Source organism: Pseudorca crassidens, chromosome 11 (assembly GCF_039906515.1).
Source record: "Pseudorca crassidens isolate mPseCra1 chromosome 11, mPseCra1.hap1, whole genome shotgun sequence".
NCBI lineage: Eukaryota > Metazoa > Chordata > Mammalia > Artiodactyla > Delphinidae > Pseudorca > Pseudorca crassidens.
The window spans coordinates 89,581,966-89,602,114 of NC_090306.1; the positions used below are offsets into that span (position 1 = coordinate 89,581,966).

The 20,149-nt window shown below is 41.5% G+C and overlaps 1 protein-coding gene across 4 annotated transcripts in view; it reads left to right on the forward strand.

Annotated features, from left to right (window-relative positions):
- C11H12orf75 (chromosome 11 C12orf75 homolog) overlaps positions 1-19,272 on the forward strand; it is a 52,518-nt gene extending 33,246 nt beyond the window's left edge. For 2 of the 4 annotated variants that reach the window (XM_067697821.1, XM_067697820.1), the window contains 2 exons: positions 616-646; positions 3,555-4,428. In XM_067697821.1, coding sequence (XP_067553922.1) covers positions 616-646; positions 3,555-3,603 — 80 coding nt within the window. In that variant the 3' untranslated portion in view covers positions 3,604-4,428. Of the gene's footprint in view, positions 1-610; positions 647-3,554; positions 4,429-18,639 lie in introns of those variants that run through there. The other 2 variants (XM_067697824.1, XM_067697822.1) reach the window with 2 other exon arrangements.
- The last annotated feature ends 877 nt before the right edge of the window (positions 19,273-20,149 follow it).

Consider the following 20,149-nt stretch of genomic DNA (forward strand, 5'->3'; position numbering starts at 1 on the left):
GCCTTCTCTAGTTGTGGCGAGCAGGGGCTACTCTTCATTGCAGTGCTCAGGCTTCTCGTTGCGGTGGCTTCTCTTGTTGCGGAGCACAGGCTCCAGGTGCATGGGCTTCAGTAGTTGTGGCACATGGGCTCAGTAGTTGTAGCCCTTGGGTTCTAGAGCACAGGCTCAGTAGTTGTGGCGCACGGGCTTGGTTGCTCCGTGGCATGTGGGATCTTCCTGAACCAGGGCTTGAACCTGTGTCCCCTGCATTGGCAGGCGGATTCCTAACCACTCCGCCACCAGGGAAGCCCCTTAAGTAAATTTTTAAGTGTGGCTCGTGGTGAAGAATGCTGATTTACTAATCACTGTACAGTTGTCTGATAATATGGTTTTAAAGAACTATTAATATGTACACATAAAATTACATATATGTGATATTTGATTTAATTTGTACACAAGCCTTTATTATTTCTTAACATACTATGGTTATTTGTTCCTCATTTTTTTCTCTACTCGATGATTTAGACTAGCAAATACATATATGTCACAACTATTTGTAGTTTTGTAGGAAACTGGAATATATTCTTTATAACTGTACCTTTAACTTTTCTTAATTTTCTCTTTTTTTAAGATTAGAAGAAAGTAATATCATGACAATAATCAAGAGGTACTGTATATTTTTCTAAATAATTCTATATATTTAGCCTGGATGAATGAACTGTAGATATTAATGCTCTATATTTCTAAGAAATCTCGAACTTGAGTATGAGGAGGGGTCTCATCTTGTGGTTAAATCTATGGAACCCAATATATTTTATTGTAAAGAGGTCTTTAATGACTAGATCAATTTTCTTTGCAGTTACTTTTTTTCATTAATATTTTTTCAAATGTAACTTAATTCATTTAATAAGAACAAGCTGTTTGCCTACACTACCAGGGTTTCACTCTTCATTGCCAAAATCTTTGAGGGGCTAGGACCTTGGAAGTGACAGACAAGGAGAGACTAGAGAGGTTGGGAATTAGATTAGGATCAATATTAAATGTTTGGCCATAGTCAGGGGTAGTTGATATACAGAGAGAAGATGCACCAGTACCAAAACTCCAGTAGAGATAGGCAATGGTCAGTGTGCAAAGATGCAGTTTTTCAGGAAGGAATAGTAAAATCATAGACCAAGTTTAAAAGATGAAGCACTGTGGACCTGGTGAAGAGCTTGGAGTTAGAATTATAAGACAAACAAGAACAAGGACAGAAGAAAAATAGCTTTCATTTATGAACTACTGTCTGGGTACTAGTCTCTAGAAGCTACTGAGCAGCATTTCCATTGAGGAGAAGAGTTTCTGTTTACCTGGACCAAAATGCATGCAATGCTTAGATCCCCACTGTCTTTCAGTCTTGCTGAGTGACATCCCACCGCTTTTGAACATCCAGTGATCAGGAATGCTCTGTCTCCTGAGATAGCCCATTCTCTTTTGGGTGTCAAACAATGCTGGATTTGAATTCAGGCTCTTTCACTTTCTAGCTGGGCAAGTTTCTTCCCCTGATGCGTATTGAAGGGTTTGTGTTAGGATTAAATGTGAAGTAAATGGTAGCTTCTGCTATAATTGTCATCATCACCATCAATATCATCATCACTGTACCATCATCCTTTTTTGTAACCAGAATCCAGCCATTGGAAGATCAGAAGCAAGACTGATTTGACATTGAACCAGCTTCTGGCTGAGGGCCAGTACTGATGCTGGTGTCTGGGATGGGATGGGTTGCAGAATAAGCTCACAGGTGGAGACAAATAAGCTTTCCTACTGGAGGAAAGGGACATGGAAGCTGTAACTGGTTTCTTCCGGACAAGAAATACCACAATATTGGGCAGCCGCTTTTTCAAAGACCCTCTCATCAAGGCTACAGCATTATGGAGCATTATTCCCTAGTGCCCATAACCGCGTTAGGGTGTTGAGCTTCTCTTTAGGAACTTGCTGGAGATTTTCTATTTCTAGTATTTCTAACAGAGTTCTAACTCTCATGTAGATTTCTAAGTTCCCTGCTAGTTTTCCCTGATGCAGCAGTAGTTTTACTATTTGCATCAAATAGAAAAGATAATCTAGTAGAAAGTAAACATATATTAGTGTTTACCCTCCTGAAAACAGGGTGTATTTCAAAAAGCATCTGAATAGAGTGGGAAGAAGTGCTGTGTAGATAGATATCTGGAGACTCGGTAGCTCTGCTGTTAACACAGGACCTTAGATGAATCCCTTACCTTCTCCCAGCTTCACCCAATTTCAGTTTTTACATGACAGAGTTACACAAGATGATTGTCCAGCTTTGTATATGGATCTAAAATTTCCTGATAACAGTTGAGCACTATTGCTGGTTAGTCAGTCCACATAACATTAGACAGCTAGGTAGAATATTTCCCTACTGCTCGTGGCTATCAATATAAAAATAAAAACTATTTTATTGCCATCCCTCTCTCTCAATTTCTGCCATTCCTTACCTCTATTGCTAAACAATCCATTTGCCTCTTTTGAGTTATCTGAAAAGTTTTCTAAGTGGATAGGCTGTCCATTTACTCAATTGCTAAGCGCCCATTGTGGTACTTATCTGTGAGGTATCTGTATGCATGGCGTCTGAGCTTAAATTATTGGGCAGAAACCCTGATGAGAAGAGACATTTTATGGAAAAGATTGGAGACACTTTTTTTTTTTGACCTAACATATAAAACCTCTCTAGAAATAAAGCCACCGAACTCACTCAGTGACCCAACTTCAAAGTTGATTTGGTAACTTTTTTTTTTTTTTTATTTGTGGTACGCGGGCCTCTCACTGTTGTGGCCTCTCCCGTTGCGGAGCACAGGCTCCGGACGCGCAGGCTCAGCGGCCATGGCTCACGGGCCCAGCCGCTCCGCGGCATGTGGGATCTTCCCGGACCGGGGAATGAACCCGTGTCCCCTGCATCGGCAGGTGGACTCTCAACCACTGCGCCACCAGGGAAGCCCTGATTTGGTTACTTTCTGAAGCAAATTGAGGAATGATTTCAGAATCAAAGTTACTTATATCACGATACAAATGTGTAGTTTCTTCCCTAGATGACCCAAGGGTGAAAGTTATGCCCATTTAGGTATACGGCGTGCTGCCAGCACAGTGATGCTTCTCAAATGCCAGTGGATGGGCTCGCTGCATCAGATCCCCGGGGGGAGCTCGAGGTGAAGTGGATGGCTCGCCCCTCTTCCCGAGAGGGTCTGACCAAACAAGGAAGGGATAGACCGTGGCTGAGCAGTTGGTATCTCTGTGAGGTTGCCGTGCAGCTTGGTTCGGGCATCCTCCTGTTGTATTTTGGTTATAAGTTCAGAAGTCTCTCTCTCCACCTGACTTGGTCTCTTCATATAAGTGTCATCAGTGCTTCACACTGTGCTGGCCACATATTCAGTCTCAAATCAGTACTGGACAGACGTTGAACGTGTGTTTTACTGAAAAGAAAATCAGTAAATAATTTGCAGGCTTAACGCTGATATGTTTTTATCTAAGTGGTGCCTTTTCGCGCTTGCTAACTCTTTTCCCTTTTTTGTTTGTTGCCTTCGTAGCCTGCTCATCAAGATCTGGCTGGAATTTTTGCTTTGTGGGATTTTGTAACGAGCACAGACATCTCCAAGGAAATTCTAAGCAGTCGCCCCCCACCGCCCCAAATTCTTAGTTTATAGTTAAAACCATGGTACATATTGAATGTTGTGGTACTAGAAAGGAATTGGTTAAACAACACACGTATATGGAACTATATTTGATCCACCTGCGGAAGACAAGCTTACAAAGGGTTCTTGCCCAGCTGGCTGCTGTGTCCCAGCTGCGTTCTCACCCTGGCCATCCCCACAGCTCATGAAGATCATGTCTTTTCACTGATACGTTTTTGATAGTTTTTATATAACAAAATCCTTCATCTATTTATAACTCACAATAATAAGGCACTATCGATGAATTACCCAAAGTAATATATTTGTCTGTTATCTTTCACTATTTCTACTTCATGTTAATTTTTAGCTGTAAAATTGTTAAATTGATTCTTACTGTTATCTCTTTCCTTTTTTACTATTTGGTTTTCAGCTTTATTTAAATATCAGAGGAGTTTCTTTATTGAGAACAGTGTACTACATGGCAGTACTTAAACTGTTGAGGTTTGCATGCCGTATGTACATTTTGATTAATTTCCTATTTTCTTTAGTCAAAGGCTTAGGTAACTACAAATACTTCCTAGCCATTGAGTCTCCCATTCTACCTGTGTGTGATCAGAGCATCTCATCTTGTTAGTTCTACACTGTTTTCAAGGACTTGTCACTGATGTTAGTCGGATATTTGGAAAGTTCTTAATTCAATAGTGATCGTGTGTATCCACTTAGTACTGAAATGTAAGTCACTCAATTTACCAGTGTATTTCAACAATTAAAACATTTTTATCCCTCTTTACCTGGATTTCTTCATTATTTTTCAAAAGAGCACTTTCAAGTAAGTCACACATTGTGATGTATAGATATAATATATCAGTATAAAAATAAAAATGTATAAATAGATTACTATGAAAAACCAAAATTTTTCACAAGAAGAAAAGCATTATCTTGTATATTTGGTCCATGCAACTATCATAGGAACATCAAATTTTTTTTTTATATCTTTACTGGAGTATAATTGCTTTACAATGTTGGGTTCGTTTCTGCTGTACAACAAAGTGAATCAGCTATGTGTATACATATATCCCCATAGCCCCTCCCTCTTGAGCCTCCCTCCCACCCTCCCTCTCCCACCCCTCTAGAGGGACATCCGATTGATCCGAAAAATAAAGCTGAAGATTAGAGTCACTGAGAAATGATTACGATACACCTACTCCTGTCCCATATCCACATGTCCATGATGGAATTTAGGTGAAACATCAGCAGTTTATCCCATTAGAGATAACAGATGCACTTTTTGAAAACTTTTAATTTTGAAATAACTTTACATTTACAGAGGAGTATGAGGATGGTACAGAGAGTTCCTATATGCCTTCATTTTTAAAAACATTAATTTTTATTGGAGTATAGTTGATTTACAATGTTGTGTTAGTTTCTGCTGTACAGCAAGGTGAATCAGTTATACGTATACATGTATATCCACTCGTTTTTAGATTCTGTTCCCATATAGGTCATTACAGAGTATTGAGTAGAGTTCCCTGTGCTATACAGCAGGTTCTTATTAGTTATCTATTTTATATATAGTCGTGTGTATATGTCAACCCCAATTTCCCAATTTATCCCTCTCCTTCCCCCGTGGTATCCATAAGTTTGTTTTCTACGTCTGTGACTCTATTTCTGTTTTGTAAATAGGTTCATTTGTACCATTTTTTTTTTAGATTCCACGTATAAGCAATATCATATGATATTTGTCCTTCCTTGTCTTTCTATGTCTGACCAGCTTCCCCTAATGTTAAATAACATCTTACAAAACGTAGCACATTTGTCAAAACTGAGAAATTGAACTTTGGTACAATGCTATAAACTAAACTGCAGCCTCTCATTGGATTCCATTAGTTTTTCTATTACTATCCTTTTTCTGTTCCGGGATCCAACCCAAGATTGCATTGCATTCTGCCGCATTTAGTCATCCTGTCTCCTGAGTCTCCTCTCCCTGGCATTTTTCTCAGTCTTTCTTTGTTTTTCACCACAGAGGTGAAGCGCCCCTCTCATCACATCATATCATAATATCTCATGATTTCAACATAACTTGTTATTGGTGATATTTACCATGATCACTTGGATAGGGGCGTCTGTCAGGTTTCTCCACTGTAAGGTTTCTTGTTTACTGTTTCCATCCTCTGTTCCTTATAAGTGAATCATAAGTTTAGACCACACTCAAAGGAGAGGGGAATTAAGCTCAACCTCCTGGAGGAAAGAGTATCAAGAAATTTCTGGAATTTTTTTTTTTAATTTACTATCTTAGCCATTTTAAAAAATATTTATTTATTTATTTTTGGCTGCGTTGAGTCTTCGTTGCTGTGCGCGGGCGTTCTCTAGTTGTGGCGAGTGGGAGCTACTCTTCGTTGCACGGGCTTCTCATTGCGGTGGCTTCTCTTGTCGCGGAGCACGGGCTCTAGGCGAGCGGGCTTCAGTAGTTGTGACACACGGGCTCAATAGTTGTGGCTTGTGGGCTCTAGGGCGCAGGCTCCGTAGTTGTGGCGCACGGGCTTAGTTGCTCTGTGTCATGTGGGATTGTCCCGGACCAGGGCTCGAACCCATGTTCCCTGCATTGGCAGGCAGATTCTTAACCACTGTGCCACCAGGGAAGTCCCTGGAATTTGTTAAAAGCATTTTTAATATATGTGTGTGTGTGTATGTGTGCGTGCACTTTTATATATAAGCATTATATATTATGTATATAATGAAATATTATTCAGCCATAAAAGGAATGAAAATCTTGCCATTTGTGACAACATGGATGGACTTAGAGGGTATTATACTTAATGAAATAAGTCAGACAAAGAAAGACAAATACTGTATGATTTCACTTATATGTGGAATCGAAAAAACAAAACAAAGGAACAAACATTACAAAACAGAAACAGAGTCATAGACATAAACAGCTGTTTGCCAGAGGGGAGGGGCTGGGGGGAAGAGTGAAATCGCTGAAGGAGATTAAGAAGTACAAACTTCCAGTTACAAAAAAAGGAGTCGCAGGGATGAAATGTACATTGTGGGGAATATAGTCAATAATAATGTAGCATCTTTGTATGGTGACAGATGGTAGCTAGACTCGTGATCATTTCGAAATGTATAGAAATATCAAGTCACTCTGTTGTGCTCCTGGAATTAACAAAATGTTGTAGGTCAATTATACTTCAGATCAAGAGGGAAAGGGGAAAAACCAAGCACCACTGTAATTATTAATTATGTTGGGGGAGATACTTTGAGACTCTGCACATGTCCTGTTCCTCCTTAAAGATTTGTCCGCTAATTTTAGCATTCACCTTTGGACCTTGCTTGTAGCATATACTGTGGTGTTCCAATGCTGATTTTCTACTCCCCTTGTTCCTTCACATGTGTTACTTGGAATTCTTCTCTAAGGAATATTTTGTCTTATCTCCCAAATTTACTTTTTATTCAATCATTTATTTATATCCATATGGACTCATAGATATTAATTTCTTTAGGTTATAATCCAACACTATAGTCACTATTTTATTGCTCAAATTGTTCAAGCTTTGCCCATTGGTAGTGTTTTCATGTTGGTTCTTGACAAACCCCATCCTTTTTTTCTTCTTAGTTTGACTTTTAATAGCAAGCAGAATAAAAATCCAATTCAAAAGTTAGTTAAAACGCATTCCTAAAACTTCATCAAATTTAATTATAAATGAACAGTGTTTTCCATATTATGACAAGTCTTACCATTTTCCTTCAACTAGACATTATTTAAATTTAGAACCTCATGATTCTTACCAGTTAATAATACCTACCACCCACTTACCTATGTCTTAAGGTTAATGATTATAATTTTTATTAAGTATTGCAAAGATCTTGAGTGAAAGTCTTAGAGAAGAATAATTACTAACATTAGGAGCTTTCAAAAGAAAAGTGAGAGATTAGAGAAGCCTTTAAAATGCCTGAAATTTAAGAGTTAATAGCTTTTCAAACTATATTCTGCTTCTTTGTAAGATTGTTATTGAAATGTATGTGTACTGGAGAGAGGAGTTTCAGAGAATTTCTGATTAATAAAATTGTGTGTTTAGATTAGAAGAGGTTTTCTTAAGAAACCTTCTAGGTCAGGAGACATTTATTCCTAGACTTGGTTAAAGGAGACTGCTAGAATTTAGTTTTGGAAGAACTGTTTCAGTCTCTGGAATGTAGAAATCTGGTTTGGCAAAGTACAGCTAACTTCTGGGATTTTATGGAAAAGTGGCTGGCTTGATGAACTGAGTTCTCAAAAGTGATAATGGAGGGCTTCCCTGGCGGTGCAGTGGCTGAGAGTCCGCCTGCCGATGCAGGGGACACGAGTTCGTGTCCCGGTCTGGGAAGATCCCACGTGCCACAGAGCGGCTGGGCCCGTGAGCCATGGCCGCTGAGCCTGCACGTCCAGAGCCTGTGCTCCGCAACGGGAGAGGCCACAGCAGTGAGAGGCCCGCGTACCGCAAAAAAGAAAAAAAAAAATAGTGAGCTGGACTAGGCTTTGGAGAGAGGAACAGAATGACAGAAGGGGCTAAGTTAGTACAACTGGGAAGTTATCTCTCTGGGCTTTTGAATTGAGAAGAGCTTGAAGAGGAGAAGAAAACAGGTTCCATTTTGCAAATGGGAGCTTTATGTAGTCATGTTATATCTATGCCCAAAGTTGTGAAGAATTTCAGGAGGGAAAAGTTATGTAAGGAACTCATTCGCAGGAAGATAGTTTACATTTTCTTCCATTTCATTTTACATTTTCTTTACATTACTTTTACTTAATGCACATGATAAATCCCAGCAGTACAAAACGATGTGCTTTTCCATAGATTGGGTTCTGATACCCCATTCTGATTTTTAGTTGTTTATCAATCATCACCACTTGAGTTCTTGCTGTGCCCCACTTGGGGCACACTAGTTACCAAGGGTACTGCTGGAAGACCCACCCCCTACATTCGGGGCTCTTTAGAATAGTGGGGTTACACTGGTTAACCTGTAATAAACACAGAGCAACGCCCAGGGGACCATGATGACTTTGGGAGCACAGCGTAGGGGCACCCATGTCAGACTCATGGCTTAGGGAAGACTCCCCAGAGAGCAGTCCCCTGCAGAGCCACAAGGGAGAGCGCCAGGTAGCCAACTATAGGCAGGAAAAGAGGAAAAGTTTGGGCAGAGAGCCATAGGTGCAAAGGCGCAGAGCCCTGAGGACCCTCAGCGTGGTCTGGGAACTGCTGGGAGTTCATCCTGGGTGGGTGGGAGGAGGTGGGAATGGGGTCGGAGAGGTGGGCGAGGTGAGCTGTGGAGAGCATCGTGGGCCGCGCTGGAGCTTCTCCTGAAGCCTGTGCGAAACCACTGTGGACAGAAGCAATTGTGAGGTTTACCTGCTGGGTCCCTCCATTCACCTGGGGGCCATCAGAAGGCTTTGTCTTATGGTCTGTTCCAACTCCTGGTTTGTGAGTCTCTCTCTGTAGGAAGCATGATCAATACTTGCAGTTGTGTTTTGTGAAGGTGGGCCTTTCCCATTTAATCCATAATACAAAAGACTTGGAGTTTTCAGACACAGTGCAATTTGTAGAAACATTTGTTAGACAAACAATAAGGTCCATCTCCTATACGAGACACTCCTTCCAGACTGGAGAGGTGGCTGGCTGTTTAATCTAATGCATAGAAACCAACACAGAGAGTCAAGGAAAATGAAGAAACAGAAGTGTATATTCCAAACAAAACATTCCATTAGGAAGGTCAGAAACATTCCACAGGGCAGGGCAATGCCTACCCTAGCAGCAGGTATAACCAAGTGCTTAGTAATTGGGTTTTTGTTAACGTTGAAGCCATCACATTGCTCTCCCACTTCTCTCTCCACTAAAGCAATCCCTTAAATGAAGACAAACTTCTTTCTCCACCAGTAGAGTCTGTAACACTTAGATAATTTAGCACTTGATTACCTATTTTGCTTATCCTCTAAATATTTAATAGAAGAGTATTGCAGACTCCCTAGAATGCAGGTGCCTTGTATATTCTTTTCCATTCTTCTTAGAATTGGGTCCCAGGAACGTATTATGAAGAAATGGCCTTGGGTTGGTGTGAAAGCAAGATAATTTGTGACTCTCAGACAGGGACAGACTGTGGTGTCTTCTCTAGAGCAGTAGTATCTTTGGAACAGATTTAAGGCCTTTGGTAAATCATTTGGCTTTTCTGTGCCTTGGAAATTTTCAATGAATGGGACAAAATCTATTCTAATTTTCCTCTAGGATTATTAGCAGAATTAATTCATTCATTGATTCATTCATCAAACTATTATTTTCTGAGTGTCTACTCTAGGCCTGGCATTGTTTTAGGTATTGGAGATGCAGTGGTGAACAAATCAGACAAAGGTCCCTGATATCATGTGTTTTAGGTTTTACAGAGGGGAGATGCACTAAGTGAATAAATATTATATATGTAGTTGTCAGAGTAATAAGTTCTATGGGGAAAACTAAACTAGAGAAGGGGGAATATAGAGCTAGTTGGAAAGGTGGGTATTGCAATTTTAATCTTAAATAGGACAATCAGGGAATTACTCACCGAAAAGATGACATTTGAAGGCAAAGAACTGACGGAGAAGTAACTACCCATGTGGGTTCCAGCAGAAGGACATTTTAAGGAGAACTGGCAAGTTAAAATGCCCCATGCAAAAGTGTGTCTGGAATATTTGAAGAAGAGTAAAGAACTCAGTGTGGCTGGAAAAGGATGGCAAATGGGAGAGTCATAGTAGAGGTTAGAGGGCTGCTGGGAAGGGAGATTTTGGAGGAAGATCAGGACTATTACAGACCATTTGCTTTTTAATTTTTTAAAATGTATTTTAAAATAAAATTTGTATATATTTATGGTGTTCAACATGATTTGATATACATAGTGAAATGAGTGCTACTGTCAAACTAACACATTATCTCCCATACATTTTTTTGTGTGTGATGAGATCACTTGAAATCTACTTTCGTAACATATTTCAGGTATTCAACACAGTATTATTAACTATAGTCATCATGCTGTACATGAGATGTCTAGACTTATTCATCCTCCATAATGGGAACTTTTTACCCTTTAACCAACATCTCCCCATTTCCCCCACTCTCCCAGACCCTGGTACCCACTGTTCTACTCTGTTTGTTTGTTTTTTTAATTTTTATTTATTTATATTTATTTTTGCTGTGTTGGGTCTTCGTTTCTGTGAGAGGGCTCTCTCTAGTTGCGGCGAGCGGGGGCCACTCTTCATCGCGGTGCGGGGGCCTCTCACTGTTGCGGCCTCTCTTGTTGCGGAGCACAGGCTCCGGACGCGCAGGCTCAGTAGTTGTGGCTTACGGGCCTAGTTGCTCCGCGGCATGTGGGATCTTCCCAGACCAGGGCTCGAACCCGTGTCCCCTGCATTGGCAGGCAGATTCTCAACCACTGCACCACCAGGGAAGCCCTACTCTCTGTTTTTATGAGTTCATTTTTTGTTGTCGTAAGATTCCACTTACAAGTGAGATCAGACAGTATTTCTCTTTGGTTTATTTTACTTAGCATAATGTCCTCCAGGTTCATCTATGTTGTTGCAAATGGCAGGATTTCCTTCTTTTTATGGCTGAGTAATATTCCATTGTATATGTACACCACATTTCTTTATCCATTCCTCCATCAACAGACACCGAGATTGTTTCTATGTCTTGACTATTGTGAATAATACTGCAGTAAATATGGGGGTGCAGATACCTCTTTGAGATAGTGATTTCATTTCTTTCAGCTATATACCCAGAAGGAGAATTGCTGGATCCTATAGTAGTTCTATTTTTAATTTTTTGAGGAACTTCTTTACTGTTTTCCATAGTGACTGCACCAATTTACATTCCCATCAACAGAGTACAAGGATTTCCTTTTCCCCACATCCTCTCCAGGATTTACTGTTTGTCTTTTTGATGATGACCATTCTAACAGGTGTGAGGTGATACTTCATTGTGGTTTTGATTTACATTTTCCTGATGATGAGTCGCGTTGAACCCTTTTTATGTACTTGGCTGTTTGTATTTCTCCTTTTGAGAAATGTCTATTCAGGTTCTTTACCCATTTTTTAATTGGGTTATTTGTTTTCTTGCTCTTGAGTTGAGTTTATATTTTTTGGATATTAACCCCTTATCAGAAAGATATATGGTTCACAAATATTTCCACCCATTTCATAAGTTTCTCTTCACTCAATTGTCTCCTTTGCTGTGTTCAACAATAAAGGAATACTTAAAAATTATGAGTCAGCTGCACAGGAATATTACATAGTCAGAAAAATCATGCTTTTGAAGAATATGTAATTCAATGGGAAAATATGCATATTATATTTCAGAAAGCAGAGATAAAAATTATATACAGAACTATCCCGTGTGTGTGTGTGTGTACACACAGAATAAGGGTGAGTGGGGGGTAGTGCAGTGGTGGGGAGGGTCCTTGTCTCTCACTGTTCAGTGACCTTCATGCCTGGTACACCCTGACCCCTAGCACTAGTGAAGTGTTAGGCTCACAGGCGTGAATAAAAAATGAAGTGAATATTGATGGATGAAGTCCTTTCATCAGTTTACCAGATCTTGACAGTTTATAAGACATTTTAAACTATATTATATTTAACCCTCACAGCAATCTTCTACACTTTAAGGTGATAGGAAGAAGTTTGAATTGATTTCTTCCTTAACAATCGGCATAAAATCTGCGATAACTTTCAGACTTTAACGTCTTAAAAAAAAGACAAACTCCATGGGCTAGGGTCATGCCTGTGTAATGCATACATTTACTGCCCTCTGGTGGAATCAAATCTAATAGCAGCTTAATTTTTTCCCCCTTTATTGCTGGTGGGAAGTAATCCTTATCTTACTTTCCTTAATATATTCATGCATACGAGGATTCATCAGTTTCTTCATAATGGCCAAGAGTTTATATCCTGGCTTTGCCACTTACTAGCTGTGTATCTTGGGCAATTTACTTAACTTCTCTGTGTCTCAGTTTCCTAATCTGTAAAATGGAGACAAGTAACTACGATAAAATATCAAAAAAGCAGTAGGTGTCAAGTGTTTCCTACATGCCATGCATTAACTCATTGAATTTCCACAATAATCCTATCATAATAGGAACAAATGTTATTTCCATTTTACAAAACAAGGAAACCAAAGACCCAGAGAAAAATAGGTTCTACTTCTCAGAGGTGTGAGAATCAAGTGAGTTAATATATGTAAAGTGATTTGAAGATGGCCTGACTGGAGTAAGTGTTCAGTAACGTCGTCAACATTATGAGGATTACAAGACTGGATCTGTGCCAGAGACATTGCCATGGACCACATGGATCCTTATTTATGTTTGGATTCCTCCCACTTGTAACACATGCCAATTACTTGCATAATGAAACATACACTATATCAAAGAGTAAACTGTGTTTATTTATATGTATTCTTCTAGACACTTTTCTTAAGTCAGGACATAACTCCTTCTCATTTCTTCAGGGGCTGATGTTAGGTCAGCCTATTTCACTGCTGACTGCCCTGGGAAATTCAGGGGAGGGGAAGAAGGGATAAAAGGGCAGATGTAGTATTTATATTAGTTTGTGATTGTCTGCTGGTAAATGGGATCTCCACATATTTTCCCAGGTCTGAGAATGGGGAGTGTGAATGAGGGAACCAGGATGGTGCCCAAAGCTATTCATGTACCTCATTATGCTGCCCATTGCTTTATTCATCTACTCAAAAAATATGTACTGAGTCCCCTCATGTCTTGTATTATTCTAAGCACTGGCCTCTCCCTCAATTCTCCTTTACGAAATTCATCATGCTGCTGATAACAACAGAAATTAAAGAACTGGGGACACAGATCAAGTTGAGAACACAGCTAACATATGGATTTTCCCATAGACAAATTTTTTTTAAAGTTTTATTTATTTTTATATATATATTTGGCTGCATTGGGTCTTCGTTGCTGCGCCCTGGCTTTTTCCAGTTGCAGCGAGAGAGGATTTCTCTTCATTGCGGTGCGCGGGCTTCTCATTGCAGTGGCTTCTCTTGTTGTGGAGCACGGGCTCTAGGCACGTGGCCTTCAGTAGTCACAGCACATGGGCTCAGTAGTTGTGGCATGGGGGCCCTAGGGCGCGCAGGCTTCAGTAGTTGTGACGTGTGGGCTCAATAGTTGTGGCTCGCAGGCTCTAGAGCACAGGCTCAGCAGTTGTGGCACACGGGCTGATAAGCTTAGTTGCTCCGCGGCATGTGGAATCTTCCCGGACCAGGGATCAAACCCGTGCCCTCTGCACTGGCAGGCGGATTCTTAACCACCGCGCCACCAGGGAAATTCCAGACAAATTTTTTTACATTGCATCTTAAAAAGAAAAAATAGGTATTGTGTAAAGAAATTCAATATATGTACTGTGAACATTTGAACGTTCAACAACTGACATTACATTTGATTCTTTTTTAAAAACTATTTTATTTATTTATTTGCGGTCTTAGTTGCGGCATGTGGGATCTTCGCTGCCGCTTGCGGGATCTTTTTAGTTGCCGCATGAGGGATCTTTAGTTGTGGCATGTGGGATCTAGTTCCCTGACCAGGGATCGAACCTGGGCCCCCTGCATTGGGCGCGTGGAGTCTTAGCCAATGGACCACCAGGGAAGTCCCACATTTGAATCTTGATCAAAGGGCCGCTCATGCAAAATTAAAAATTGAACTTCTGACAATTTAAATAATCAAGTCCAATATTAATGGAGGCCGATAATTGAAGGTGGGAGGGAGTACATTTTGGAACTTGGTTTTTTAAAAAAACAAATAGAGCACTAGAGGACAGCATATAGAAAGCTGAGGGAGTATTAAGAGAATGTGCTAGGGAATGACCAGCACATAGGACGTTCCAGGGAAAGATGGGCTTGGTGCCCATTTCACTTTGAAGATGAGTGGTATGATGACAGCATGGCTGCTTCATGGGAAACAGGCAGCTGCTCTGCAATGCCTGTTACCTGAAACTGCCGGTTCTTACCAATACTGTTGCTGTGCAAGTACATACTGAACCTGTCCAGCTTCCTACCCAGCATAGAGTGAAGTCTCATCCATGGTCTTTCAACTTAACCTGAAGACTTTAGAATCTAAGTCCCTTCTTCTTTCCTTCTTTCTTCCCCCTCTGCCTCTCTCCCCGCTCCTTTCCTCCCTCCCTCCCTTTCTTCCTTCCTTCCCTTCCTTCGTTCCTTCCCCCTCCCACCCTCCCCCTTCATTTCTCTCTCTCTCTCTCTCTTTCTCTCTCTCTCCCCCTTTCTTTCTTTCTCTTTCTTTCCTCCTTCCTTCCTTCCTCCCTCCCTCACGCCCTCCATCCCTCCATCCTTTCTTTCTTATTGTTGCCAGGATGGGGAATCCTTTTAGACAGGAACGCAGAAGTGCAGACCATGATCCGTCCTACCACCCACAGTCCTTGAATCCCTCAAGCCCATCGCACTGCTCAGGATAATGGCCATGTGACCCCTGGCCCCCCGCTTAAGCTTCACTTTTCAAGGACATTTTGTTTCCAGAGATCCCAGGTGATAATATAATTGCTGGATTTACCCATGAAATGCCATGCACTACTAGAGTCCCATCTTACAATTTTAGCTGTAATCTCCCAACTTCAGAGCGAGTCGAGCCAGAAATCCATCCTTGATGCCCTTGTCCTCGAGTGTCCACTGCCAGTGACAACCCCTGACACTATTTACTATAACAGTCAGGGCTTTTGTTGAAACAGCAGAGTCTGCCTTAACTAATTTTAGCATAAAATGAATTAATGAAAGGATATTAGGAGTGCAAGAATCTGGGGTGCGGGAGAAGAAGGAAGGCAGAGAGTGTCAGGCTCTGAGGCTATTTCAGCCAGAAGCAACACCCAGGCCATCCCATGGGGGCTGCCCCAGTGAAGATCCCACTGCTGCTGCTGCCGCTCAGTGCAGACACTGATGGTGATGGAACCGGACATTCATGCTGTTGTGACTGGATACCAGAAGTCCTGCCGCTGCTGCCCATCTTCAGCCACCTCTTCCAGGAAGCCTTCCCTGACTCCACGAGGAATCAGGCCCAAAGGCTGGTAGATGGCAAGGTGGGGCTTGAGTCTAGGTTTGTACAACCTCAAAGACTTTCTACTATAGCATAGTAATATTTGTCACAGACTTAACTAACAAAAGAGTGGTTAAAAAGCAAAAAGAAAGAGAGATAAGAGGAAATGACAGGGAAGAAAAGAAAAAAGTATGCAGGAGAGAGATGACCTCATTACTGTGTGGTTTAGAGCAGGGGTCCCCAACCCCCAGGCCACGGACTGGCACCGATCCGCGGCCTGTTAGGAACCGGGCCGCACAGCAGGAGGTGAGCGGCAGCCGAAGCTTCATCAGCCGCTCCCCATCGCTCCCCATCGCTCACGTTACTGCCTGAGCCATCCCCCCTATCCCCCCAATCCGTGGAAAAATTGTCTTCCATGAAACTGGTCCCTGGTGCCAAAAAGGTTGGGGACCGCTGGTTTAGAGATTGCAAATAGGCAACATTCGTGTTAGATACGACAGCTGGACTTTTAGGAGATAAAGAAACAACAGTCTTTTCTTCCTCTCCCAGTTGGAACCAGTGTAGAGATAGACACAGGAATCAGACAGGTGGAGATTAAAATATCACTCTTAAAAAAAATCTGTTGAGTTGAATAGCATCCCCCTCCAAAATTCATGTCCACTCAGCACCTCAGAATGTGACCTGATTTGGAAATAGGGTCCTTGCAGATGTAATTAGTTAAGATGAGGTCATACCTGCTTAAATGGGCCTTAAATCCAACATGTCTGGTGTCTTACAAGAAGGAAAAACAAAGGGAGCATGTCATATGAAGATGAAGACAGAGGTGGGAGTGATGCAGTTGTAAGCCACGGAATGCCAAGGATTACCAGGAGGCACCAGAAGCTAGCAAGGGCAAGAAAAGATTCTTCCCTAAAATCTTCAGAGGATGTATGGCCCTGCTGACACCTTAGATTTGGATTTCTGGCCTCCAGAACTGTGAGAGACTACATTCTGCAGTACTTCATTATGGCATCCACAGGAAATTAAAACACCACAAAAGCAGTTTGGAGAACACGACTTTCTGCTCACAAGGAAGTGGGTTTGTGAGTGCCGCATCCCTCGATAGATGGACTTTCCCACCCAGCCTTTCTTTGAAGCTTTACCCCAGGGCAGGTTGGCTCAGGAGGAGGATGGAGATTAGCTGAGCAAGCCCAGTTCCTTCCTGGAAACTGACCAATCAGAGGGGAAGGATGGGGGTAGTCCAGGTAAAGTTCTTCCCACAGGAAACACGAGGAGTGGGGAATAAGAGTTCCTGCCTAACAGTGGACTGCGGATGCCAGTTTTCCAGGCTGCACCGTGTTTTTTTCTAAAAATATTTGAATCAGTTCCCATAAAAGTTGGGAGATTTCATATAAAATCCAGATTTCAAGCTTCTCTTGGAAAATGGAAAATCTGGCCACACTGGGCCACTTCCCCACAGGGCTAGGACTGGCTGCTGCCGCCAGTTGGTGCCTTCTTTAGATGGGGGCCCTCCGGCTCCCCGTTCTGCCTGCCGCTCCCCATGTCTTACCCCTGGTCCACACCATCCTCTCTGCTCCCACTTGGCGCCTTTAGACGTTTTGACTTAGGATTCTCAGATTAGTGGTTGAGAGCAGACTCAAGTCAGACAAACCCTGGGTTCAAATTTGTGCTCCTTGCTTCCTAAATGTGTGGGCGTGGGCAATCTACTTCACCTCCTTGAGCCTCAGTTTCCTCATATGTAAAGTGGGAATAAAAACAGAACCTACCTTATGCGGCCATGGAGAGGGTTCAAGAATATAATCACGTGAGTCTTACACACGCCAGACACATCGTAAGTGCTCAATAGACGGGGGCTCTTGCTGCTCTTTGAAAAGCAAAACCGGACATTGTAAGAGGAAACCTCACAGAGAGAAAGCCTCTGGCATGAAGTGTGCTTTGTCTGGTTTTAGGGCTGCCCTCCATCTCACCAATTTTCAGAAAAATATTTTAATAAGCCAGCTACCAAGGAGCTCCTTTCTGTAGTAAGAAGTCCAATAGCAGTTTTGGGAATCAGAGGTCCAATTAAGGTGGATTTTTCCTCCTCCTCGACAGTTTGATTCTCTTCTGGAAGGAGGTCTTGGGGAGGCAGGAAACTCTGGATCCCATCCAAATACTTTGATGTCTGGGTTTTAAAATAGTTGCGATCTTAGCTGGCTTTGCAGACTTCCTAGTGGCCCTCAAAGGACAGCTTCTGCTCGGACTGATCACTTCTCCTGGGAGGCCTGGAATGATGGAAGACACAGAAGGAACCAACTGACTTCAAATAGCCTACTTCCAGGTGGAGGCGAGAAGCCAGATGAATTGGGAAGGAGGCAGGGTGACAGAGAGGAAAGGTTTTTTGGTGTTTTTTTTTGTTTTTTTTAATGAAGGACATATAAACTTTTCCTTGTGAGAAGGAAGGCCCAGTTAGGAGGCCATCAGCCTCTGAAATGGTTGCAAGCTACAGAAACCAACTCAAGCCAGTCCTTGTAAAAACGTGAATTTATTTGGAGGGATAATGGAGTATTTCATAGAACCCAAGGCCAGTGAGGCTTCCCCAGGGACTAGAACCAGGAACTGGGAAGTGATCAGGTACACAGTGCAAAGTATACAACTTAGTTGTTGATACAACTGGACGGCTGCCTGGTTGTTCAAGCATCATGTATTGAATAATCCATCTTTTCTCAACAGGTTTGAAATGGCACCTTTATCACTTTTTTGGTGTTTGGGTCAATTCTGGTAAAATTCTACTTCATCTGCTATTCCTGGTTATTATGGGTTGAACTGTATCCCATGAAAGAGACATGTGGAAGTCCTAACCCCCAGGACCTCAGAATGTGGCCTTATTTGGAAAGTGGGTCTTTACATAGGTAATCAAGTTAACATGAGTTCATTAGGGTGGACCTTAATCCAATATAATTTCTGTCCTTATAAAAAGGGGACGTTTGGACACAGAGATAGATGTCCCCCTTCACAGAGGGAAGGCAGTCATACGAAGAAGAAGAACCGGGTTGATGTACCTATAAGCCAAGGAATGCCAAAGAGTACCTGTGAACCACCAGAAGTCAGTAAGAGGTGAGGATCCTTCCCCATGTCTCAGAGGGAGCATGGCCCTGCCAACACCTTGATTTTGGACTTCCAGCTTCCAGGACTCTGAGACAATACATTTCTCCTAGTTTGTGGTACTTTGTTATAGCAGCCCTAGCAAGCTAATACAGTGCTTCAATGTCTCAAACTGTTTTGATTATTATAGCTTTATAATATTTTAAAATATCTGGTCATGTTAATCCCAGGGATCTTATTTTTAAGATGGGAAAGTTTAGATCTCATGTAAATGCTAAAGATTATAATCTAGAATACCATTATTAAAGTTAATTTTAATTATCTAGGAAACTCATTGAAATATACTCTTGAAATGGGTTCATTTTATTGCATGTTAACTATCCCTCAATAAAATTGATTAAAAAGAACAGTAAGACTCAAATGTATCATATCCTACCATGTAGCAAAGCAGGGGGGTCACCACCATTTTGCTTTTTAACATATGTTGCATGGTTTATGGAACTTTGGACCACAGCTCTGCACATATTTAAAATTCTGGTGGAAGTCTCATTAACTGATGGGGCTGGAGTGTTACACTAAAATTTAGAAACAATTTAGGCCAGCATGCATCTACTTGCCTGAAACTGCTAGTGGATAAATTCTTGTAACACAATTGTGGACTGAACATTCAAAACGAAATAAATTAGTTGTGAAGTATTCTGTAACAATCTGACAGAACAGAAATTGAGATTTCTAGTAATTAAAAATGTTGTCATCGAATGTTTCAAGGTATGTTTGAAAAGTGTTCTGGTTTTTCAAAACAAGGAAAATCAAAATTGGCTGAAGACTTGTTCATCACATCTCTCCTAAGACAACAGTTAGTAGTTAAGGAACGTGAATAATTGTTAATGTTAGTGATTCATTGTTAGACCAATTAATTCCTACTATCTCTCAAGCTCTGAGTCTGTTCCAGTAAACTGAGATTGGAAGGTGAGCTATGAAACCTTTTACCTGTGTAGCTACTTATGTAAATTAAGTGAGCCGTGGTACTATGGGTTTTGTTTGTCTAGCACACTGTCCTTTACCCCTTGTTCTGCTAACAGAAGCCCTCCTCCCCCTTGGAAACCGATTCTTCATGGATGGGAAGGGCTGACCTCACACCCTCCCTCATCCCGAGATGATAATGTGACCCTAACCTGGTCAAGAAGAGTTCCCTATTGTCATTATCTGTAGTCATCCCTTCTGAGAAGAGAATGTGCATCTGCCCTGAAATTTTCTCCAGAACTTTAGGGAAAATTTTTTCCCTTTATGATCATAGCTTTAACTATAATGTAAGCCTACAGCTATTGAGGCCACCTTTCCTTCCAATACAGGGATGCTCTCTGAGAATAAAGCCACCTTGAGGG